Consider the following 18,922-nt stretch of genomic DNA (forward strand, 5'->3'; position numbering starts at 1 on the left):
CGTGTATACCCATTTTACCGAAATACATACCCATTTATTTTTCGAAAAGACGAAAAAATCATTTCTTTATCTGAAAGTACAATTCCTTGAGAATATTTTCCCAAATTTTTAGTAAGATCCGAGCGATAGATCAAAAGTTACAACGCTTCAAAGCGGGGTTCGTCCACCAAGAGCAAATGAAATTTTAAACTCGATTACCTCGAAATATCGTTTTTCCAAAAATGGCTTTTCCATGATCACGATTGCCGACTTTCTTCATTTTTTTCATTTATTTTTTCTCGTATCTGAACGATTCCTTTTTTATGTATAATTTTTTATTTTGTGGATCAGAATTTTTTGATGAAATTTTTAGATCAATTTTTTCGGAAGAACACTGATAAAAATCCAAATGTTAAATCGCTTCAAACCACTTGAAATCCGTATGAAGAAGAAATGCTAATGTTATCATGAGCACACATACCTTCTATGTGCCAACTGTATAAACTATGTATGCACACACATAAGTTATATGTGCGTATTGTTATAGAATCTGGTTTTATGTGCATTATAGTTATGAAATGTGAATGTAAGATTAATATTTCTTGTAAATACACTTATTAGGTTAATGTGCCAGCAAATAGTGTATATATGCCTCAGCTAATTGCAAAAATCCATGTGTAAAATCAATAGACATAACGTTTACATTTTTTTGAGTGAACGTTCCCGGATGCAGGTAAAAATATTATTTAATCAACTAATCGATAAAGTACGAGGAATACTCATATACTAATGGATTTTTTTTTGAGTTTTGGGATTTTAGTTGATCTGTTGGACTTTCATCATGATCACCGCCATCCTCCTTAATAAAAAAAAGTTTCAGCTTCATGTATTTACATAAATTCAAACGTTGTTCAAACTTTTCTCGCGTAAAGGCTTCATATTTCGGTTAAAACTAAATGCAGTAGTTCTTAGTCGAAAAAGTCCGGGGAATCTGTTGCAGATAGTTGGAATGACCGCACGAAACACGGGTACCCGTTTTACTCCAATTTTTCTCATAATAAATGTGTAAAGTTGTACAGATTCATTATTTCCCCAATTCTTCCCATAATACTAGTGTTGGTACCCTAATTCTTCCCAATAATACGCCAATTCATTCCATTTACAAAATACCCCAATTCTTCCCATAACACAAGTGTGAAGTTGTACCTTAATCAACATTTCTGAAAATGGGCTGAAAGTGGCTGATCAAAAGTAGTTTTTATGTTAAATAGTCTAGGGAACCGATTAAAGATAGTTACAATGACCGCAAAAAAAACATGTGTGCCCGTTTTACCTCAATTCCTCCCATAACTCAAGCATGAAGTTAAACCTGGTACCAACTTTCAGAAAGAGGTTGAATGCGGCTGTTCAAAAATAGTAATTCCTGTGTTAAAACGTCCGGGCCTAGATTGGAGGTAGTTAGAATGAACGTGTGTACCCGTATCACCCCAATTGAATTAGGTATAACTTTCCACACAAGTGCCAAGTTATACCTAATTCAAGATTTCAGAAACAGGCTGATCAAAAGTAATTTAATGTGCAATAACCCTGGGATACGATTGAACATAGTTAGAATGACCGCACACAACGTGTGTACCTGTTTTCAGGGGCGGCGAAACACTTTACGCCCGAGTGGGTAGAAAGCATAGGGTGAGGGGTCCATTAATAAGGATTTTTTCCCTTTTCGCAATGCATACGCTTACATTACATTCACATTAAATCACGTTCGTTTATGCAAGTGAAATTGTGGTACATCGATGTTTTCAAATGTGTGTAGCGCGAGATATATGCGTTGCACATCTAAATTTTTTGAAATAGTCTAAAATTTCGAGTGGGTAATTATCCACTCGGTTATTTTCGAGTGCTTAGCACTACCCATACTACCCATGCTTTCCGCCAGCCCTGCCTGTTTTACCCCAATTCATCCCATAACATGACTGTACTTCTCGGAAAAAGGCTGAATGCGGAGATTAAACGTAATATTTCTTATTTAAAAATCCCAGAGATTCGATTGCACAAAATTACCTTGATCACACGAATCATGTAAATCCATTTCATTCTCATTCTTTCCCTAACACATATGCTACCACTTAAATTAGCTTTTGACCACTAAGGCAGGCTTGGATTTGAGGTTAAATGAGAAAGCTTGTTTCGTGATGTCATTCTAACTATCGATGATTTATTCCTTGGACTTTGTATATAATAAATACCAATAATAAAAATATATAATAAATATTTCCAATTAGCCATAATCTTCCTTCCGGTAGATATAGTCATGCTCAACTGCAAACTTCAGTTATGTGAATAATGAGGGTAAAATGATTACGAACTTCCAGACGATCAGTCTAGCTATCTGCAATCGATTCTCTGAACATTTTTATGTAAAACACACTACTTTTGATCAGCCGCGATCTGCCTGCTTCCGAAATTTAATCAGGTTTATCATTTCTCGGCTTTTCACAAATAACAAATATTACTTTTAATATGCCGCACTCAGCCTGTAGAGCAAGCACCTTAAGTAATGGGAACTGGGGTAAAACGGAAGCACACGTTTCGTGCGATCATTGCAACTGTCTTTAATCGATTCCCCAGATAAGAATATAAGAATTAATACATTTGATCAGTCGTATTCAGCCTCTCTCTGAAATGTGGAGCCAGATTTAACTTCATACTTGAATTATGAGAAAAATTGGGATAAAACGAATCCACACGTTTTGTGCGGTCTTTCTAACAATATTCAAGCGATTTTTTACTTAAAAATACTTCTAATCTGCTGCACTTAGCCTTTTTCTGAAATGTAGAGCCCGGATTAACTTTAAACTGGAGTTATGAGAAGAATTGGGGCAAAACGGTTACCCACATTTCGTGCAATTATTCCGATCATCAATGTATTCCCCGGACTTTTTGCATAAAGATTACTATCTAGTGCAGCCATATTTAGTCTCATTCCGAGATGTAAACCCTGGTTTAACTTCTAACTTGAATTAAGGGATGAATAAAGCTAATCGGGTTCATACATTTCGAGCAGACACTCTAACTGTTCTTTGTTGTAGACCAGTAAGAAGCGTAGCCCCGATTTTTGAGAGCCGTATGTTTAGTAGCTTCAAAACTAGCAAAGTATAGGTATAAGTTTTCATATTAGTTAACATTGTAATTAAATTGTACATGCTTTTCAGTGGCCTCACTGTTCCTACGGTCTATTAAATGAGGTGTACTAAATTTTTGCTTAGAAACTTCATCTGTTATAAAGAAACCAAATTAGTTTAAGTTTAGGTATTTAAAAGTTATGTTTCACAGAATGTAATGATTTTAGCAGCAAAATGGTTAGCACGTTTCTGTAATTTCACTTTGACGTTTGCTAAAGTCCCTCCCCTATATATTGGCGAGCTGATTGTTATCGGTGATCAGGGTTGCCGGATCCTCAGATGCGTTTACATCCTCCTCCGGGTGCCTCTTGCTATTTGCCGAGACTGCACTCTCCATGCCCACGTCCAACACCGCCAACATTGATGCTGGTCGTCGTAGAATACCTCTCGGAGTTCGAAGGACAGCCTGGCGAACCTTCCATTCATTGTAGCCCATTACCTCAATCACGCGTCCGCGCAGCCACCCGCTGCGTTTTCCCTCGTCGACAATCAAGACCAGGTCACCAATCTTAACAGCTCGCGTTTCGCTAAACCACTTAGGTTGCCTCCGAATATCTGGCAAGTATTCTTTAAACCAGCGTTCCCTTAACAGCTCAAACATTCAGCTGCTCTTGAATTCGCTCCCAGGAAGCGCGTAGAAATTTTGGCTGGCAGTTTATAGCAACTAGCGGCTGCTTAACTCCACTGGAACGTATTCACCAAACACTCTACCTCCGTTACCAAAGTAAGCAGTCCTTCGTCGTCAAGCTTACCGTCCGCATACGCATCTCCCATAGCAGCTTTAACAGAGCGTACTTAACGGTCCCACACTCCACCCATGTGCGGGGCTCCAGGTGGAATAAAGGTCCATTTGGTCGATGTTTTTGTAAATGTGGCCGACAGTCCTTGGCTAATCTGCTCTCGAAGAATTCTATCGGCTCCTTGAAAGTTGGTCCCATTGTCTGTGAAAAACTCAATCGGTGATCCGCGACGAGAAACGAATCTTCTGATGCACGATATATAGGATGCGGTAGACATGCTATAAGCGATCTCCAAGTAGACAGCGCTGACAGTTAGGCAAGTGAATAAATCAATTCATCGTTTGACACTTGACCTTCCAATCTTCACCAGAAGTGGACCAAAATAGTCTATCCCTACATAGGTGAACGGGCGAACGTGATTAGCTAAACGCGCCGTGGGTAACGGAGCGATCGGAGGATTCTCGGTTGAGCTTTGAGAATTTTACAATATTGGCACGCCTGTGACACCTTCCGTACTAAAGTTCGAAGTCTTGCGATCATATAACACTGTCGCATTGCGTTGAAAACCGTTTCCATGTTAGCGTGGCGATAATAACAGTGATACCAATCAGTTAAGAGCGTTGTCACGTTATGTTCCATCGGCAGTAAAATAGGAAAACGTGTATCGAACGGTAAATATGTAGCCTTTCGTGCCCGGCTACTCTGTCTCAACAAGCCCTTGTCGTCCAGCATCGGCATGAATTGGTACAGTACGCTCTCCTTCTCTAGCGACTTTCTTTGATCTATAGGTAGACTTCTGTTATTCCGCAACGTTATTACCTCATCTTTATGCGTTTCGAACTGGACTTGTTTCAGGATGGCTTCTCGCGCGGCTTTAAGTTCCTCCTGCGCTAAAGGCCTGGATAGTTTTCGGTGATTCTGCCGAATATTATTTAGGAATCGAAGAACGTAGGCCATCGTGCGATGCATCCTTACCCATCGGGAGAAACGTTGGTAGAATATGAGAGGTTCAGTTACTACGTGATGGAACACCGACGGGCGCATTTCTTCACTTGTGGCGACCGTAAGTTTTATTGTACAAGGCCACTCGTCCTCCTGGAGATGTAACAAGTTCGATCTTCCAAGCCACTTGCTTTCTTCGTTAAAGTACGGGCCACTTCCCCACTTGGTTGCTTCATCGGCCGGGTTTGACTTAGAAGGGACCCACCTCCATTCATCAACGCTCGTCGATTCAAGGATCTCTCCTACCCGGTGTGCCACAAACGGTCGATAGTTACGTGGATCCGCTTGTATCCACGATAGTGCGTGGGTTGAATCCGTCCACAATGTTCGTTTGACTATAGGAACACTAAGAGAATCTTGCACAAACTTCATCATCTCGGCCCTCGGGCAAGACGTGCGCAGCGTGAGACGCACCAATACAGGCGAAATGCTTTTGGTGCTGAAGCGAGGCGCATAATCCAGCGCAGTCTATAAGGCCTTGGCACCAGAGGTCCTGGGTGAAGGCGCCCAGGTGAGGTCGTTAGGGGCGGAAATGACTCTCCAGTGTAAACAACTGGACGAGTTCACGACCGAAGACGATGTCGTCGCAGCCGTCAAAGAACAATGCGACGCAACAATAGAACGAGCCTCTGTGCGCTTTAGAGGGGGACCCTCCGGCACGCAAGTAGCGTACCTCAGGCTACAGAAGGCAGATGCAAAAAAGGTTACCGTCATAGGTAAACTGAAGATCGGCTGGTCAGTATGTCCAGTTAGCATACACCAGCCGCCTTCAGTGGATAGGTGCTATCGGTGCCTTGAGTCCGGCCATAAGTCGTACAAATGTAAGGGTACAGAAAGGAGCAAACTATGTCGTCGCTGCGGCGAGGAGGGGCATAGGGAGCGGGGTTGCACTAAGCCACATAAATGCCTTATCTGCACCGCTAAGAAGCAAGCCCGTAATCATGCTATGGGTGGACCTTCGTGTCCCTTCGGTGAGGCAAATAAGAAGAAGCCGTGAACGTCACACAGCTAAATCTTAACCATTGTGCAGCAGCCCAACAGCTGTTGTGGCAGTCGGTCTCGGAGTCGAGGACAGATATCGCCCTCCTATCAGACCCGTACAACATCCCTGCCGGCAACGGCAATTGGGTGTCGGACGGGTCGGGGATGGTGGCAATCTGTACAACGGGACGGTTCCCGGTTCAAAAGGTAATACACTCCTCCGCCGAGGGTGTTGCGATTGCCAAGATCAATGGTGTGTTCTATTGTAGCTGCTACGATCCACCAAGGTGGCCCATAGAACAGTTCAACCAGATTACCGACAGGCTCTCGTCAGACCTAGTGGGCCGGAAACCGGTAGTTATAACAGGAAACTTTAACGCTTGGGCAGTAGAGTGGGGCAGCCGCTGTACAAATACTACTACAACATTGCCGGAACTCAGCTGCAACGCATTAACCACGTAAAAGATCTAGGTGTTATTCTCGATGAAAGGCTAACTTATACCAATCACCTATCAGCGACCATCGACAAAGCAAATCAACTTCTAGGTTTTATGTTCAAAATTTCTAGCGAATTCCGGGATTCCGGTGCGCTCGCAGTTGGAATTTGCAAACATCGTCTGGTGCCCTTATCATGCAACGTGGAGTGAAAGGATTGAAGCTGTCCAGCGCAAATTTATACGATATGCTTTACGTCAATTGCCTTGGAATGATCCGTTGAACCTGCCACCATATGAGAACCGTTGCAGACTATTAGGACTACATACTTTGCAAGAACGTAGACATACTTCACAGGCCATTTTCATATCAAAGCTTCTGTTGGCTGAGTATGATGTTCCCGATCTCCTTGGACAAATCAACCTCTACGCCCCAACCCGTGTTCTTCGCCCTCGGACATTACTACACATCGAAATGCGAAACACCAACTACGCTGCTAATAGTTCGATTTTAGCGATGGTTCGTCGCTTCAACGAGCTTGCCGAGCACTTTGACCTCAATTATAATTCATCACAATTTCGTCACCCTTTGCTGTTACATTAGGTTAATTATTTTTAGTTTAGTTCATTAAGACTTAGTGTCAGATGAACACAAATTTTAAATACAAATACAAATACAAACATATCGAGCTGGGTGGGCAGACCCCATGGGGAAGTTAACTTCCATCTGACACAATTCCTGTCAGGCCATTGCTGCTTCCGACAGTACCTCCACAGGTTCGGGCACGCGGAGGTCCCCGGCTGCTCTGACTGCCCAGGTGTAGACGAAACTGTCGAACACATACTGTTCGTATGTCCTCGTTTCGACGTCGAAAGAAGAGCAATGCTTGACGTCTGTGGCTGGGACACAACCCCTGATACCCTTATTCAGTGGATGTGTCAATCGGTGGAGAAGTGGAACGCAGTCTCGACTGCAACCACCCAGATTGCCTGTAGGCTACAGGGAATTTGGCGCACCGAGCAACAGACAACGGGCACGACTAACTGATTGGTTAGTTGGAGCAAAAAAGGCCGAGCGCAAAAAAGTAAGTGAATGGTCTGTTCTTGCTGAGGCAGGTTTAGCGCAGCGACCGGCAACTGCATAAGGGGTAAACCCAGCCACCCCGAAGCAAGGCAGAAGAGCGAGTGTATGGGCGTTTATGTGGACTGTTTCATGCCAAGATGGGAGGGTCGTAGCGTAGTATGTTGGGACTTAGATATCGATGTCTCATGGCGTGGCAGAGGAGCGAAAGTGTGAGCATCCAAGTCAGTATCACACGGTATGTTAAGGGTGAGCACAAAAGTCAGCCTCACAAGGTATGAAAACGGTGAGCACCCAAGTAAGCCTCACATGGTATGCCAGAAATGGGGCCTAAGAAAAATGTCCCACATGGGATGCCAAGGGGAGCGACAGGGGTGTAATAGAGTGGTACGATTGAGAGTGAACCAGGTGATAGGGTGAGCATCCAAATCAGCCTCACATGGTATGTTAGAGGCTAGCACAAAAGTAAGCCTAGCAAGGAATGAAAAAGGCGAGCACACAAGTCAGCCTTGCAAGGAAGAAAAAGGTGAGCACAAAAGTAAGCCTCATGTGGAGTGTTAGAGAGTGAATCAAGGTGTGACAGGGAGAGCTCCCAAGTAAGCCTCATACAGGACGTATGAACGCGTGAGCGAGTGTGAATGAGTACATCAAGTACAACCATCCCCCCAGAAGTAATACCGAGAGGTAGTCCCTGGGGGGAACAATGGCGGAGCCCAATGGAGTATTAATTAATGGCTGCGTCATCACTAGAGCCCGACACACCCCCAGTACACCCCGTGTGGTAGCTTGGCATCTACTAATAGCACGTGTACTGGGCTAGTACGTAAATGTATTCTCCATTGTAAAAAAGGCCGGTCCGCCCTCGGAGCCAAAAATGATCGTACCTCTAATAACAGCGAGTTGATGAGTACCTCTGGTCGTCCAAAACGCATACGTAAGGTTTCGATGATGTGTGGGCCGCCCCTGGTAGCACTAATCGGCTACGGACAGTATCAAGAGCGTGGCCTTTTAGACATGCATATATCCGTAAGCTTCTGTCGTATAGTTATTATTAGAGATGAAAATCGGCCATTCCAACGGGTCTGGGTAAGTTTCGGGCCAGAGATTGTCGTGCCAACAGTTGCTGCGTAGGTCCAACGTTCGTTGGAGGAAATTGGTTTGAAGCACAGTTCGATTGTGATGAATGGTCCGTATGATTCGCCCCGGAAAGGGATCGACACTGTTCCGGTATATCTTCCACAACGCGCGCATGACCTTTGCGCTGCTGCTGGAAAGCATTACTGTTATTCGCGTTCGTACGCGCTTTAGGGACGGCCCCCAATAATTTCATCTGTAACTGAGGGTTCAGTTTGTTCACTGCTTCCGTATGATGTTGCATCCCAATTTGCAATTTGACATCACTTCCATCTTGTATACTCAACCGACACAAAACGTTGCATAATGCAGGGCTGATTTTTGGAGCAACTTGTTTTCTCATTCAGCCCTTCGTTATGCAAAATTCGATTGGCTAAGCGCGGTGGCCGGGAAAGGCCGCGTGGAATTTTGGGCAAATGCGCCAATACTTTTCATCATGCGCATTAAGCCTACTTCCGGGATATTGAGAAAGGTTAAACTAAAAACATTTAGGGAAAATTGGGATAAAACGAAATAAGACATTTTAGGCGGACTATCCTACTATGTTCTATAGAATCTTTGGACTTCTTTTGCATAAAAAACACTCACTACGCGAACTTGCATTCAGCGTTCTTCCAAGTATAGCCAGTTACAAAGTGGAATTGGGGCTAGCATGATAGAAAACATTACTGTGATTTTAAATACCTGCAATCGATTCCCCAGATATTTTTACATAACCTTTTTAATAACCGCACCTTTTTGATAACCGCACTTAATCTTCTATCAAACTACTGAATAAAGCGGTTTTTGATGCTTTTTCCCACCCTTGTTCTGCGCAGTATGTGGTGAGAAAACTAATATCACCTACTGCACACGATTTCCTCACCTGATTCTGAAAAATGTGACACCTGGTAATGGAAAATCTGACATTACCCGAGTTCACTCTTAAAATATGACAAGAAAAGTTACGTAGAGTGAACTGAATAAGAGTGAGTATAGCGTCGTTGCTCCCCCACTGGGTAATAAAAATGTGTGAATCTCAGAGCAAAAAACTAGGAGTGGGTAATGTCCGGGACGTAACCGCGGTGTTGACGTAGGACTAAACTTGGGCATATCATATGACATTCATGGATAATTTGAGCCAATGCACTTTTTGAATGAATGTTTACTGGAAATTTCATGTCGAATGAGATTGCCACATTCACTGATTTTCTAGGACTTGCAAAAACCTTCGGGTTTGTAGATTAATTTGATAAACATTTGCTTATATGAATCACTGGTAAATGTATACAAGAATTGACAGGCGCAAACTTATTAAATGGAACTTTCTAATTCAATTCTTTCTCCATTATGTTTTCATCCTAAAAAGAACGGTTTGTAGATAACTATGTTTGGTGATACCAGACGAGAATCCTTGCTAACGATTCGAACCTTGCCCGAATTCGCTTCTGCTGCGTACATACACGAACATTCCCCTTTCGCAGCTCACATCGAATGAGCATTGTATGTCGGAATGCGATCTCTTTTATAAACTTCTTAGTGCAGATGGTAGTCCATCCCTTTGTGCGACAAATGAAAATATTTTCATCATTCGTTTTGGCGTGGCATTCGCTTAGTAGCAGGGTTGCCACATTCACTAATGTTCTAGTAAGATTTGCATTGTAGATTAATTCGATAAACATTGGTTTATATGTGTCATTGATAAAGTACAGCAGACTTGACAGGCGCAAACTCAATCCAAGTTATTAAAAGGAGCTTTCTAAATAAATTCTTTCTCCATTATATTTTCATCCTAATAAGAACGGTTTGCAGATAACTATTTTTGGTGATACCAGACGATTACATACACCAGATGCGTACATACACGAACATTCCCCTTTCGCAGCTCACATCGAATGAGCATTGTATATCGGAATGCGATCTCTTTTATAAACTTCTTAGTGCAGATGGTAGTCCATCCCTTTGTGCGACAAATGAAAATATTTTCATCATTCGTTTTGGCGTGGCATTCGCTTAGTAGCAGGGTTGCCACATTCACTAATGTTCTAGTAAGATTTGCATTGTAGATTAATTCGATAAACATTGGTTTATATGTGTCATTGATAAAGTACAGCAGACTTGACAGGCGCAAACTCAATCCAAGTTATTAAAAGGAGCTTTCTAAATAAATTCTTTCTCCATTATATTTTCATCCTAATAAGAACGGTTTGCAGATAACTATTTTTGGTGATACCAGACGATTACATACACCAGATGCGTACATACACGAACATTCCCCTTTCGCAGCTCACATCGAATGAGCATTGTATATCGGAATGCGATCTCTTTTATAAACTTCTTAGTGCAGATGGTAGTCCATCCCTTTGTGCGACAAATGAAAATATTTTCATCATTTTTTTTGGCGTGGCATTCGCTTACTAGCAGGGTTTCCACATTCACTAATGTTCTAGAAAGATTTGCAAAAACCTACGGGTTTGTAGATTAATTCGATAAACATTGGTTTATGTGTCACTGCTAAAGTACAGCAGACTTGACAGGCGCACACTCAATGCAAGTTATTAAATGGAACTTTCTAATTCAATTCTTTCTCCATTATGTTTTCATCCTAAAAAGAACGGTTTGTAGATAACTATGTTTGGTGATACCAGACGAGAATCCTTGCTAACGATTCGAACCTTGCCCGAATTCGCATCTGCTGCGTACATACACGAACATTCCCCTTTCGCAGCTCACATCGAATGAGCATTGTATATCGGAATGCGATCTCTTTTATAAACTTCTTAGTGCAGATGGTAGTCCATCCCTTTGTGCGACAAATGAAAATATTTTCATCATTCCACATTCACTAATGTTCTAGAAAGATTTGCAAAAACCACCATTCAAAGCACGGCTAATTAATGCTTTTACAAAATCATTTCTATCAAAATTTACGGTAAAATCTACGGAATCTACTACACAATTGTTTTAATTATTTCCCAACAAATCGCGCAAAAATCTGTTCCGTACAGCACAGCGCAAATAATTGACGTTGGAAAACAAATCGGCAACTTCAGCTGCCAAACACTTAGAAACGATCGAAGCATTTTTCCGTTAATATCACTTTTCTGACTCAAATTGTTGTAGGTATTTTATTGCTTCCGTCCAATTGGTCAGTTTATTGGTTTTATCGCACATTTTTCGGATATTATTATAGAAAATAACTAACCCGATAAGAGGGAAGTTATTTTCCAAAGCACGAAATGGAAATTTCAATTGTAATTCTTCTGAGAACGATTTTGTGGTCCTAATAAGGACCGTTTGTTGTGAATATTATTTCGCCGTTTCCCGCTCGGCATGATGATTATTCGCTTGGCATGGATAGCGCACAGATTGGTATTTTCCAACAAACTAACCAGGTAGGCCTCGCTGGCTTCTTAAAGGGCCATTACGGCTGAGCTCCGGAAGAGTAGGTTTTGAAATTCTGTGCAATCTCACGGACCAGGCACTGGAAGAGCAGCTTGCGAATTAGTAACTCTGTCCACTTCTGAGAGCAATTAATTTCACGCAGGGCGACGACTGTTCTTGGTTGGCAGCGATAAGGCAGTAGCTATGATTTGGTTGGTGGTCAAAATGCAGCTTCTCGTTGAGCAGCACACGTACGTGTGTTCTGCTCTGTGGCTTACACACGTCTGGCTTTGAGAAAAACTGTGACACCCATATTTATAGGTTTTAGCATTAATGTTGATTCGCATTAAAAGTAGTTTTTGAACTTTTTAAACAAGTTTTACATAGCAAACAAGGTATCAATAGCAAGCGTTGAACGTTTTCCTTTCGATTTATGAAACAAAATTAGTAATTCCTTGAGTAGGAGAAAAGTTATTAGAGTTCAAAGTGTACGTAACGCATCCGTTTTGAAAATTTTGAAATGACACCCAGTATAGTAAAGAAAGACGTAAGTCCTACGTCAAAAGAGAAGGGAAGAAGACCATTGTGATTAAGGTTCAACTGAGATAGCCTAGAAAAGTGGCCATCTTGGAAAACGAAAAAGCAGTTTTTTTTTCTCACACTGTTGGAAATTTTTTCATGAAAATCAATCAATAGTACTCTACTAATGCCCCGAATACATTGATTGATTTTCATGAAGATTTTTCAAGCGGTGAGAAAAAACTGCTTTTTCGTTTTCCAAGATGGCCGCTTTTCCAAGCTTTCTCGGTTGAACCTTAATTTAGCTTAGCTTAAGTAGACTATCCGTAGTTATACTTTGTGATTGACCGAATGAGTCAAAATGCACAATGAACCGAATAAATCATGCTTGGGAGGAACAAATCACTCTCACTGTGCATGTTTCACTAAATCAATTTTTTTAGTAAAATAATTAATACTGTTCTACCAAGGAAGGGAAAGAATGTTAGTTCGACACTCGCTGTTGCTAGAGACTGAGACCTCTAACCATAACTCCCATGTTTGTGTAAACAAGGCAATTGAATGGATTATAGGCTTGCATGCACTTCCGACGGTGGGTTTGCCAACACCTCGTCTGGCTTGTCCTCAGCGGCTTTGACATCACTTGGAAGACCACCATTGCACTTTACAAGTGTTATGAATATTTAGGTTGGCTAATTGTGGTTAAATAAATGTCAATCCGCTCTCAGATTTCATTTATTTTAGGCAATGACATCAATTTGACAATATACCGTATTTATACTATCTTTCTTCACTAAACTATCTAAAACAGACAATCCTAACATATTTTCAGTTTCAAAATAATTTCATGTTTATACCAAACGACCATTGTACCAAACGACCACCATTATACCAAACGACTATTATGCCAAACGACCATTAAGCCAAATGAACATTACACCAAATTAAGGCATGTGTCACTTGCTGTTATGCGAAATGAAAAACTTATCTATAGAATCAAATGCAGTAATCAATTACTTCTGTGATCGTAACCTTTTTTAAAGATTCCTTATAATGATTTCAATCTTCGACCATAACCAAAATGGAGACGAGCCTCGGATTTCTTACGCAGACAGTGCACGGCATGAAGAGTGCTCGAAAATATTTATTTTCTTTCAATCTAATATAGGCACCGCATTGTTCACCTGATCCCGCACAACAGTCCCATGTGCAAAATTATCAAATCATTATTTCTTACGTACCCAGGTGAGCGGCTTACGACTTACACTACGCTATACGCGGAAATATTTAATATCCAAAATCACAATGGTATTCTGATTAAATGGATTGTGTAGATAACAGAATAAAGAAGACTTCTAATTAAATTTTCAGTTTATGCTGCTGTGGGGTAAAGCATGTTTTCATCTAATTTAATTAATTTTTTGTCATGCCATAATTGTGAAGACTTTGTTGCAAGTACACATATTGCCTATAATCGCAAGTCAATCCCATGTAGATAGGGAAGCCCATAGAGCATGAGATTGACATGTGATTATGAACAGTTTAGGTAATAACGTGCAAAATAACAAAAACAATGTCAACCCGATTGAAGAAAACGTATTTTAAATTAGGGCGTATTTTGTAGAACAGACTGAATCTTCAAAAATTTGTGTCCATATTTCTGAAAAAAATTTGTTCAAACTTTAAACGAACAAATTTAAGTTAGGAAACATATGCTCAAGAAAGGACTTATTTTCTTTGCAGGGATCCGCGCGATTTAAAAAAAATAACCCATACTTGGACCTACATGTAACGCCGTTTTGGTTTTCTTCCTATTTAATGACGGCATCGCGCGTTTGTCGCAAACAAAAATCAAGGTGACAATTCATTTCAAACAATACCACTTACCTCTCCAATATACATCCGGCACGCTAAAACTCCTAATGCCCACCAATCAATTGCATGTCCGTACGGTTCCCGGGATAGAATTTCCGGAGCTGCAACGATAAAACAAAAGGTCGCAAAAGGAACTCGGATTAGTAGAAACAAAAAGCCATTCTACTTACCTGGAAAAAAACAAAAAATCGATTAAAATATTTCTAAGTAGCAATAAACCGTATTACAAGAAAGGGCATTCTTTTCACTAAATGTTCATTTTCAGCTATTTTGTAATCTTTTTATTGTTCATTCAAACTCAATTATTGAGTCATATTATTTTCTATTTGTGAGTTGCTTTATAATTCGCAGAAAATACATATACATAGAAGTTGAACTCATTACTAGTCACTATCATAATGTTCTCTGTCAATGACGTAAAAATGTACACGTTTTGTTTCGGTTGCATTATCTACATATTGTGGTTTATTGAGAAAAATTTGATTCTCTGCCTCTGTGCTTGAAACATTGCTCACTATCGCTCATCCTTCTTTCACACCAACTACTTTCGATCTGCACATACCAATATGTTTCTTCTGCATAATTACAATAACGTCTTTGTTTTCTGACTTATTAAATAACATTGAAGTCACAAATCAAACTAGCCTAAGACTGAACGCTATATCTTCAATAATAGGAGACAAGTGCTAAAAATAAAACTTGCCCAAGCGTGATTGATCTTTTGTATTTTATCATTATGATTGCCAAGGGCTCTGATCTGAGAAGATTACTACAGTTCTTGAATTTTTTTGTTGTATATTTGCCGTCATCGGTGGCTGGTAATATACTGATGGAAAACCTGCTTTATATGCTAGTTTTCAAAATATTCTCACCAATCTACGTAACGCCATAACCATTCGATTAATTAATTAATTGCGCTTTGCTTAACTGGTATGCCAATATTACAATAATGCTCCAATTACAACCAAAACTGCTAAAACTTTCTGATGCTACATGCTTGTATGCTCAATGAATACTATTCGCAAATATTGCACCAGAATTGCTTTCCTACCCGATTTCACGCTTTCTGGATATTGAATTACTTTCCCATGCCTTGAATATAAGTCGTTTTCTTGACATTTCTGCATTGAAAAGAAATTATATTAATAGGTATATCCTTTTTCAATTCTCGTAAACAACATATCCTTTTTCAATGTCTGATTAATATTAAATAATATTAAGAACATACATCATATTGAAAGAAAATTAAACTTCTTTGCTTTATGAATTGAATTTCGGTCCCATTTATAAAAAGTATTCTTAGACCAAATCGTTATAAAAAATCAAACGACACGGTGGGATTTTTTCATCGATCTTAATTAAATTTTCCGGAAGGAAAAAGTAAACGTTATTTTCAATATAGAAGCTTCTTCGAAAGCACATTAACAATGAGTGTAGTGAAAATGTTCGGAATTCAAGAGGCACAAAACAACAATAATTAACAAATTTCGAAGATAGAATGTTCGAAATTTAATCCTTCTATTCTAGGAAAGCATTCCTTCCACATGCGCAATTGAAAAAAATCGTTTGTGTCATAATATAAAAAATTACTCCTATTTATCCTTCATTTATCTTCTCGAGAACACAAAACCACCAAATCTTACGCTCGCAGAAATCCAAGATCGGCATCCTGCAAGTTTCCCAACGATTGCAATCATCACCACCATAAACATAGCTGCCTTCAACAGTCACAACGAAAGCGTTTCTTTGAAAAGTTTTTTCACAGTTTTTCCCACAGAATTAGTACTGGGACCGGTGGTAGTGAATTTAAATTGAAAAAGATACGGTTGCACATCTGGAAAAGACGTATCAAAAACAGAGTCCAGTTCCGTTTGGTTGGGCGTTTTTGGCAGGTACTCGTGTCGATTCATCACCTCGGTGATGTAGACAATTTTATCCGAGAGCATGTCACCTACCCTCTCCCTACAGATCTGACGATCGTCCTCATTTGTAAGATTTATAAGCTCAAGCCGAATGGTCCAAACTTCCCAGGGAATACATTCGGTCATGAACGCCCACCGCGCTTTTTTGCGTTGGAAAAACTCTAGACTTATTTGGCCGGTACCTGAACTTTCATTACTCCGCAGCTGCCGACTGAATTCACCAATTTCTTTTTTGATAGTTTCATCCAATCTCGGCGAAGTACAGCATACGTAGGTAAAATCTATAAAGTCACAATCCACATCCATGTAACCGATGGTTCCCACGGAATACATCGCCTCTCCACTGTACAAAAACTTCCCAAGACTACGATGGAATAGAATCGTGTGAAAGATGCTCGAGACAGCTTCGTCCACCTGACGGCCCTCCATTGTGAGATCGAACGTTTGCGAACGGGCGTTCATTGCGCTGTTCTTCTACTCCAAGCTGCAACCCACCACCGTTGTAGTATGTTTTATTGTAAGTTCCCCTAGCTTCCCGAATTCACAGTTTTCGTTTTTTAACCATTTAATCAATCACTTTCACCCAACTCTTAACATACTGTTAAATCGCTCGAAGTGGAGGTTCTTTTTCAGTAGTATTGAAATGACAAATTAAATTAATGCTTTACCCATATACTGCAAAGTGCCGCAAAGCGTGTGAGTACGGGAACCAATGCGCAGCCACTTGCTAAGCCCAAAATCAATCAAGCGGATGTGGTAGTCTTGATCCAGCAGTATGTTCTCTGGCTTCAAATCCCGATGTATGATTCCGGCCTGATGAAGAAAATCTGCAAACAGAATGAAAGCGTCAATGATACATGTATAGGAGAAGCTTGATTTTTTTTTGCCGAAGTCTCTTACCAAGTGCTAGGGCGATTTCTGCAACGTACAAACGTACAAGCTCCAAAGGGAAATGAACTATCTTTTGGAAGAGCTCTCCGTTGGGGTAAAAGAAGGAAACTGTAAATAGCAAATGAAACAAATATTTTTTTAGTTTAGTGACATTAAGTAATTTGCACACTTTTCTGACAATTTTTTTGACTCTTTTGTATGCGTAAAAATATATTGTTGCAAAAAAGGTATTACTCAGGTGTATGAATAGTAAACGCAATAGATGTAAAAATTGACCACATCGTGGAACCCAGCTATATAAATACAAGAAAGATTTTCAATTAGTTCTTTTTGCTATGACAATTGTATGTGACGCTAACTATAAATTGTAATTTAAACCTATGCTGCTTGAATACAGTGACATTTCATATGATTTTTGTTTGTCTTGTCTAAAGTGAAATCCTTCAATGAAACAGCACTGATCAGTTTTTCTAACTCTTCATCATTCTCTATCACTTCAGCATTTTAATTTTTGAGTCACTTGAATTCTTTTAAAAAATAAACAGATACAAAACCGTACAAAACAGATCAAAACATTATTTTCAAACGAACCTATTGATATATCTTACGTTTCATTCGCCTTTTTACACTATACTGCTCACACCTTAAGTCCAGAAGCTGTTTCATAGTTCCCAATTACCCGTGGAGATGATTTATTTACCTCCAAATTGAAATGTTGAAACAGCTCAACACCAACGCAGCGTGAAACTTTAGTTATGTGGAAACCTATCCAGCTTTTTACCTGCCATAATGGCGGCCGGTATCGTTCAGTTCGTAATTTATTTATTACCTATGTATTATTTACGACTACACTGAGCAGAAAACTATAGTATTTGTGATGCGAGGTTTGTAATTGTTCTAACTATTCGCCAAAATAGTAAAAATGACCATGAGATCGGTAGTATTAAACATCTGTATCATAAAAAAATACTAGACGAATCGTTTACCCCTTAACTATGCTGATGGTACTTATGACGTTTCGAAATGCTCACTTTAACAATATTTGTCATTTCAAAACTGAAAATGAAATAGTAAGCATCACTATAAAATGTAAAGTAAAAATTAAAATACCACGTAAACATCTTAAATATAACCAGTTTCATTGTCATAGCTACATTTCGTTTGATTGTTCTAAGCACAATATAATGATTAGTGGCGAAGACTAAATAATATATGATTGTTATAAGAATTTCAATGTTAAAATAACAAAATACACTGTTTATGTGAACGTAAAATTTTTAAGAAACCGAGAAAATTTAAAGTTGATCAAATTCGCTTTAATTCATCCTTATTATCCATCTTGTTATATTTGCCTGCGTCATCTTCAAGCCAACAATATTTCTAGATACAAATGTCACAATCCTAATGTTTTAGTTATTACAAACAGGTCCAGGTCATAGTAACTATGCTTGTTATACCAATCATCCCGCTTACAGTGGTTATTGATACAACAGAGGGTTCAATTTTACTATTATGGTAAAACCTGCAACTCTCTTGGTTTAGTTATAACAATTAGATCCAGGTCAAGATAACTTTGCATATTGTTATTCTGAGCATCCCCCTTATAATGATCATGCTTACAATTGAATTGTCAATGTTACTATTATAACCAAAGCTTATCTATAGTGAACTTGAACATGCATTATATAGTTAATCCTCAAAAAGGGAAGCTAAAATTAGAAGTTTAAAAATTAACTCTCCTAAGACCCAATGAAATCAAAAGCCTCTTTTTGGCGTTTTATCTGTCAGAGAATCAAAAGTCCGAAAGCGCTCGAAC

At 39.8% G+C, this 18,922-nt stretch overlaps 2 protein-coding genes across 2 annotated transcripts in view; both read right to left on the minus strand.

Annotated features, from left to right (window-relative positions):
• The window catches only part of LOC131677293 (serine/threonine-protein kinase S6KL), a 69,555-nt gene that overhangs the window by 42,991 nt on the left and 7,642 nt on the right, over nucleotides 1-18,922 (minus strand). Inside the window, exons 5-7 of the mRNA XM_058957016.1 lie at nucleotides 17,116-17,214; nucleotides 16,884-17,042; nucleotides 14,306-14,394 (exon numbers count right to left, since the gene is read on the minus strand). Of these exons, the coding sequence (XP_058812999.1) occupies nucleotides 14,306-14,394; nucleotides 16,884-17,042; nucleotides 17,116-17,214 (347 nt within the window). The remainder of the gene's footprint in view (nucleotides 1-14,305; nucleotides 14,395-16,883; nucleotides 17,043-17,115; nucleotides 17,215-18,922) is intronic.
• LOC131677249 (autophagy-related protein 101) lies at nucleotides 14,560-16,871 on the minus strand. The gene has a single exon (XM_058956974.1). It carries the CDS (start codon nucleotides 16,675-16,677, stop codon nucleotides 16,021-16,023), a length of 657 nt encoding a protein of 218 aa, XP_058812957.1. The 5' UTR covers nucleotides 16,678-16,871; the 3' UTR covers nucleotides 14,560-16,020.

This window comes from Topomyia yanbarensis, chromosome 1, assembly GCF_030247195.1.
Source record: "Topomyia yanbarensis strain Yona2022 chromosome 1, ASM3024719v1, whole genome shotgun sequence".
Classification (NCBI taxonomy): domain Eukaryota; kingdom Metazoa; phylum Arthropoda; class Insecta; order Diptera; family Culicidae; genus Topomyia; species Topomyia yanbarensis.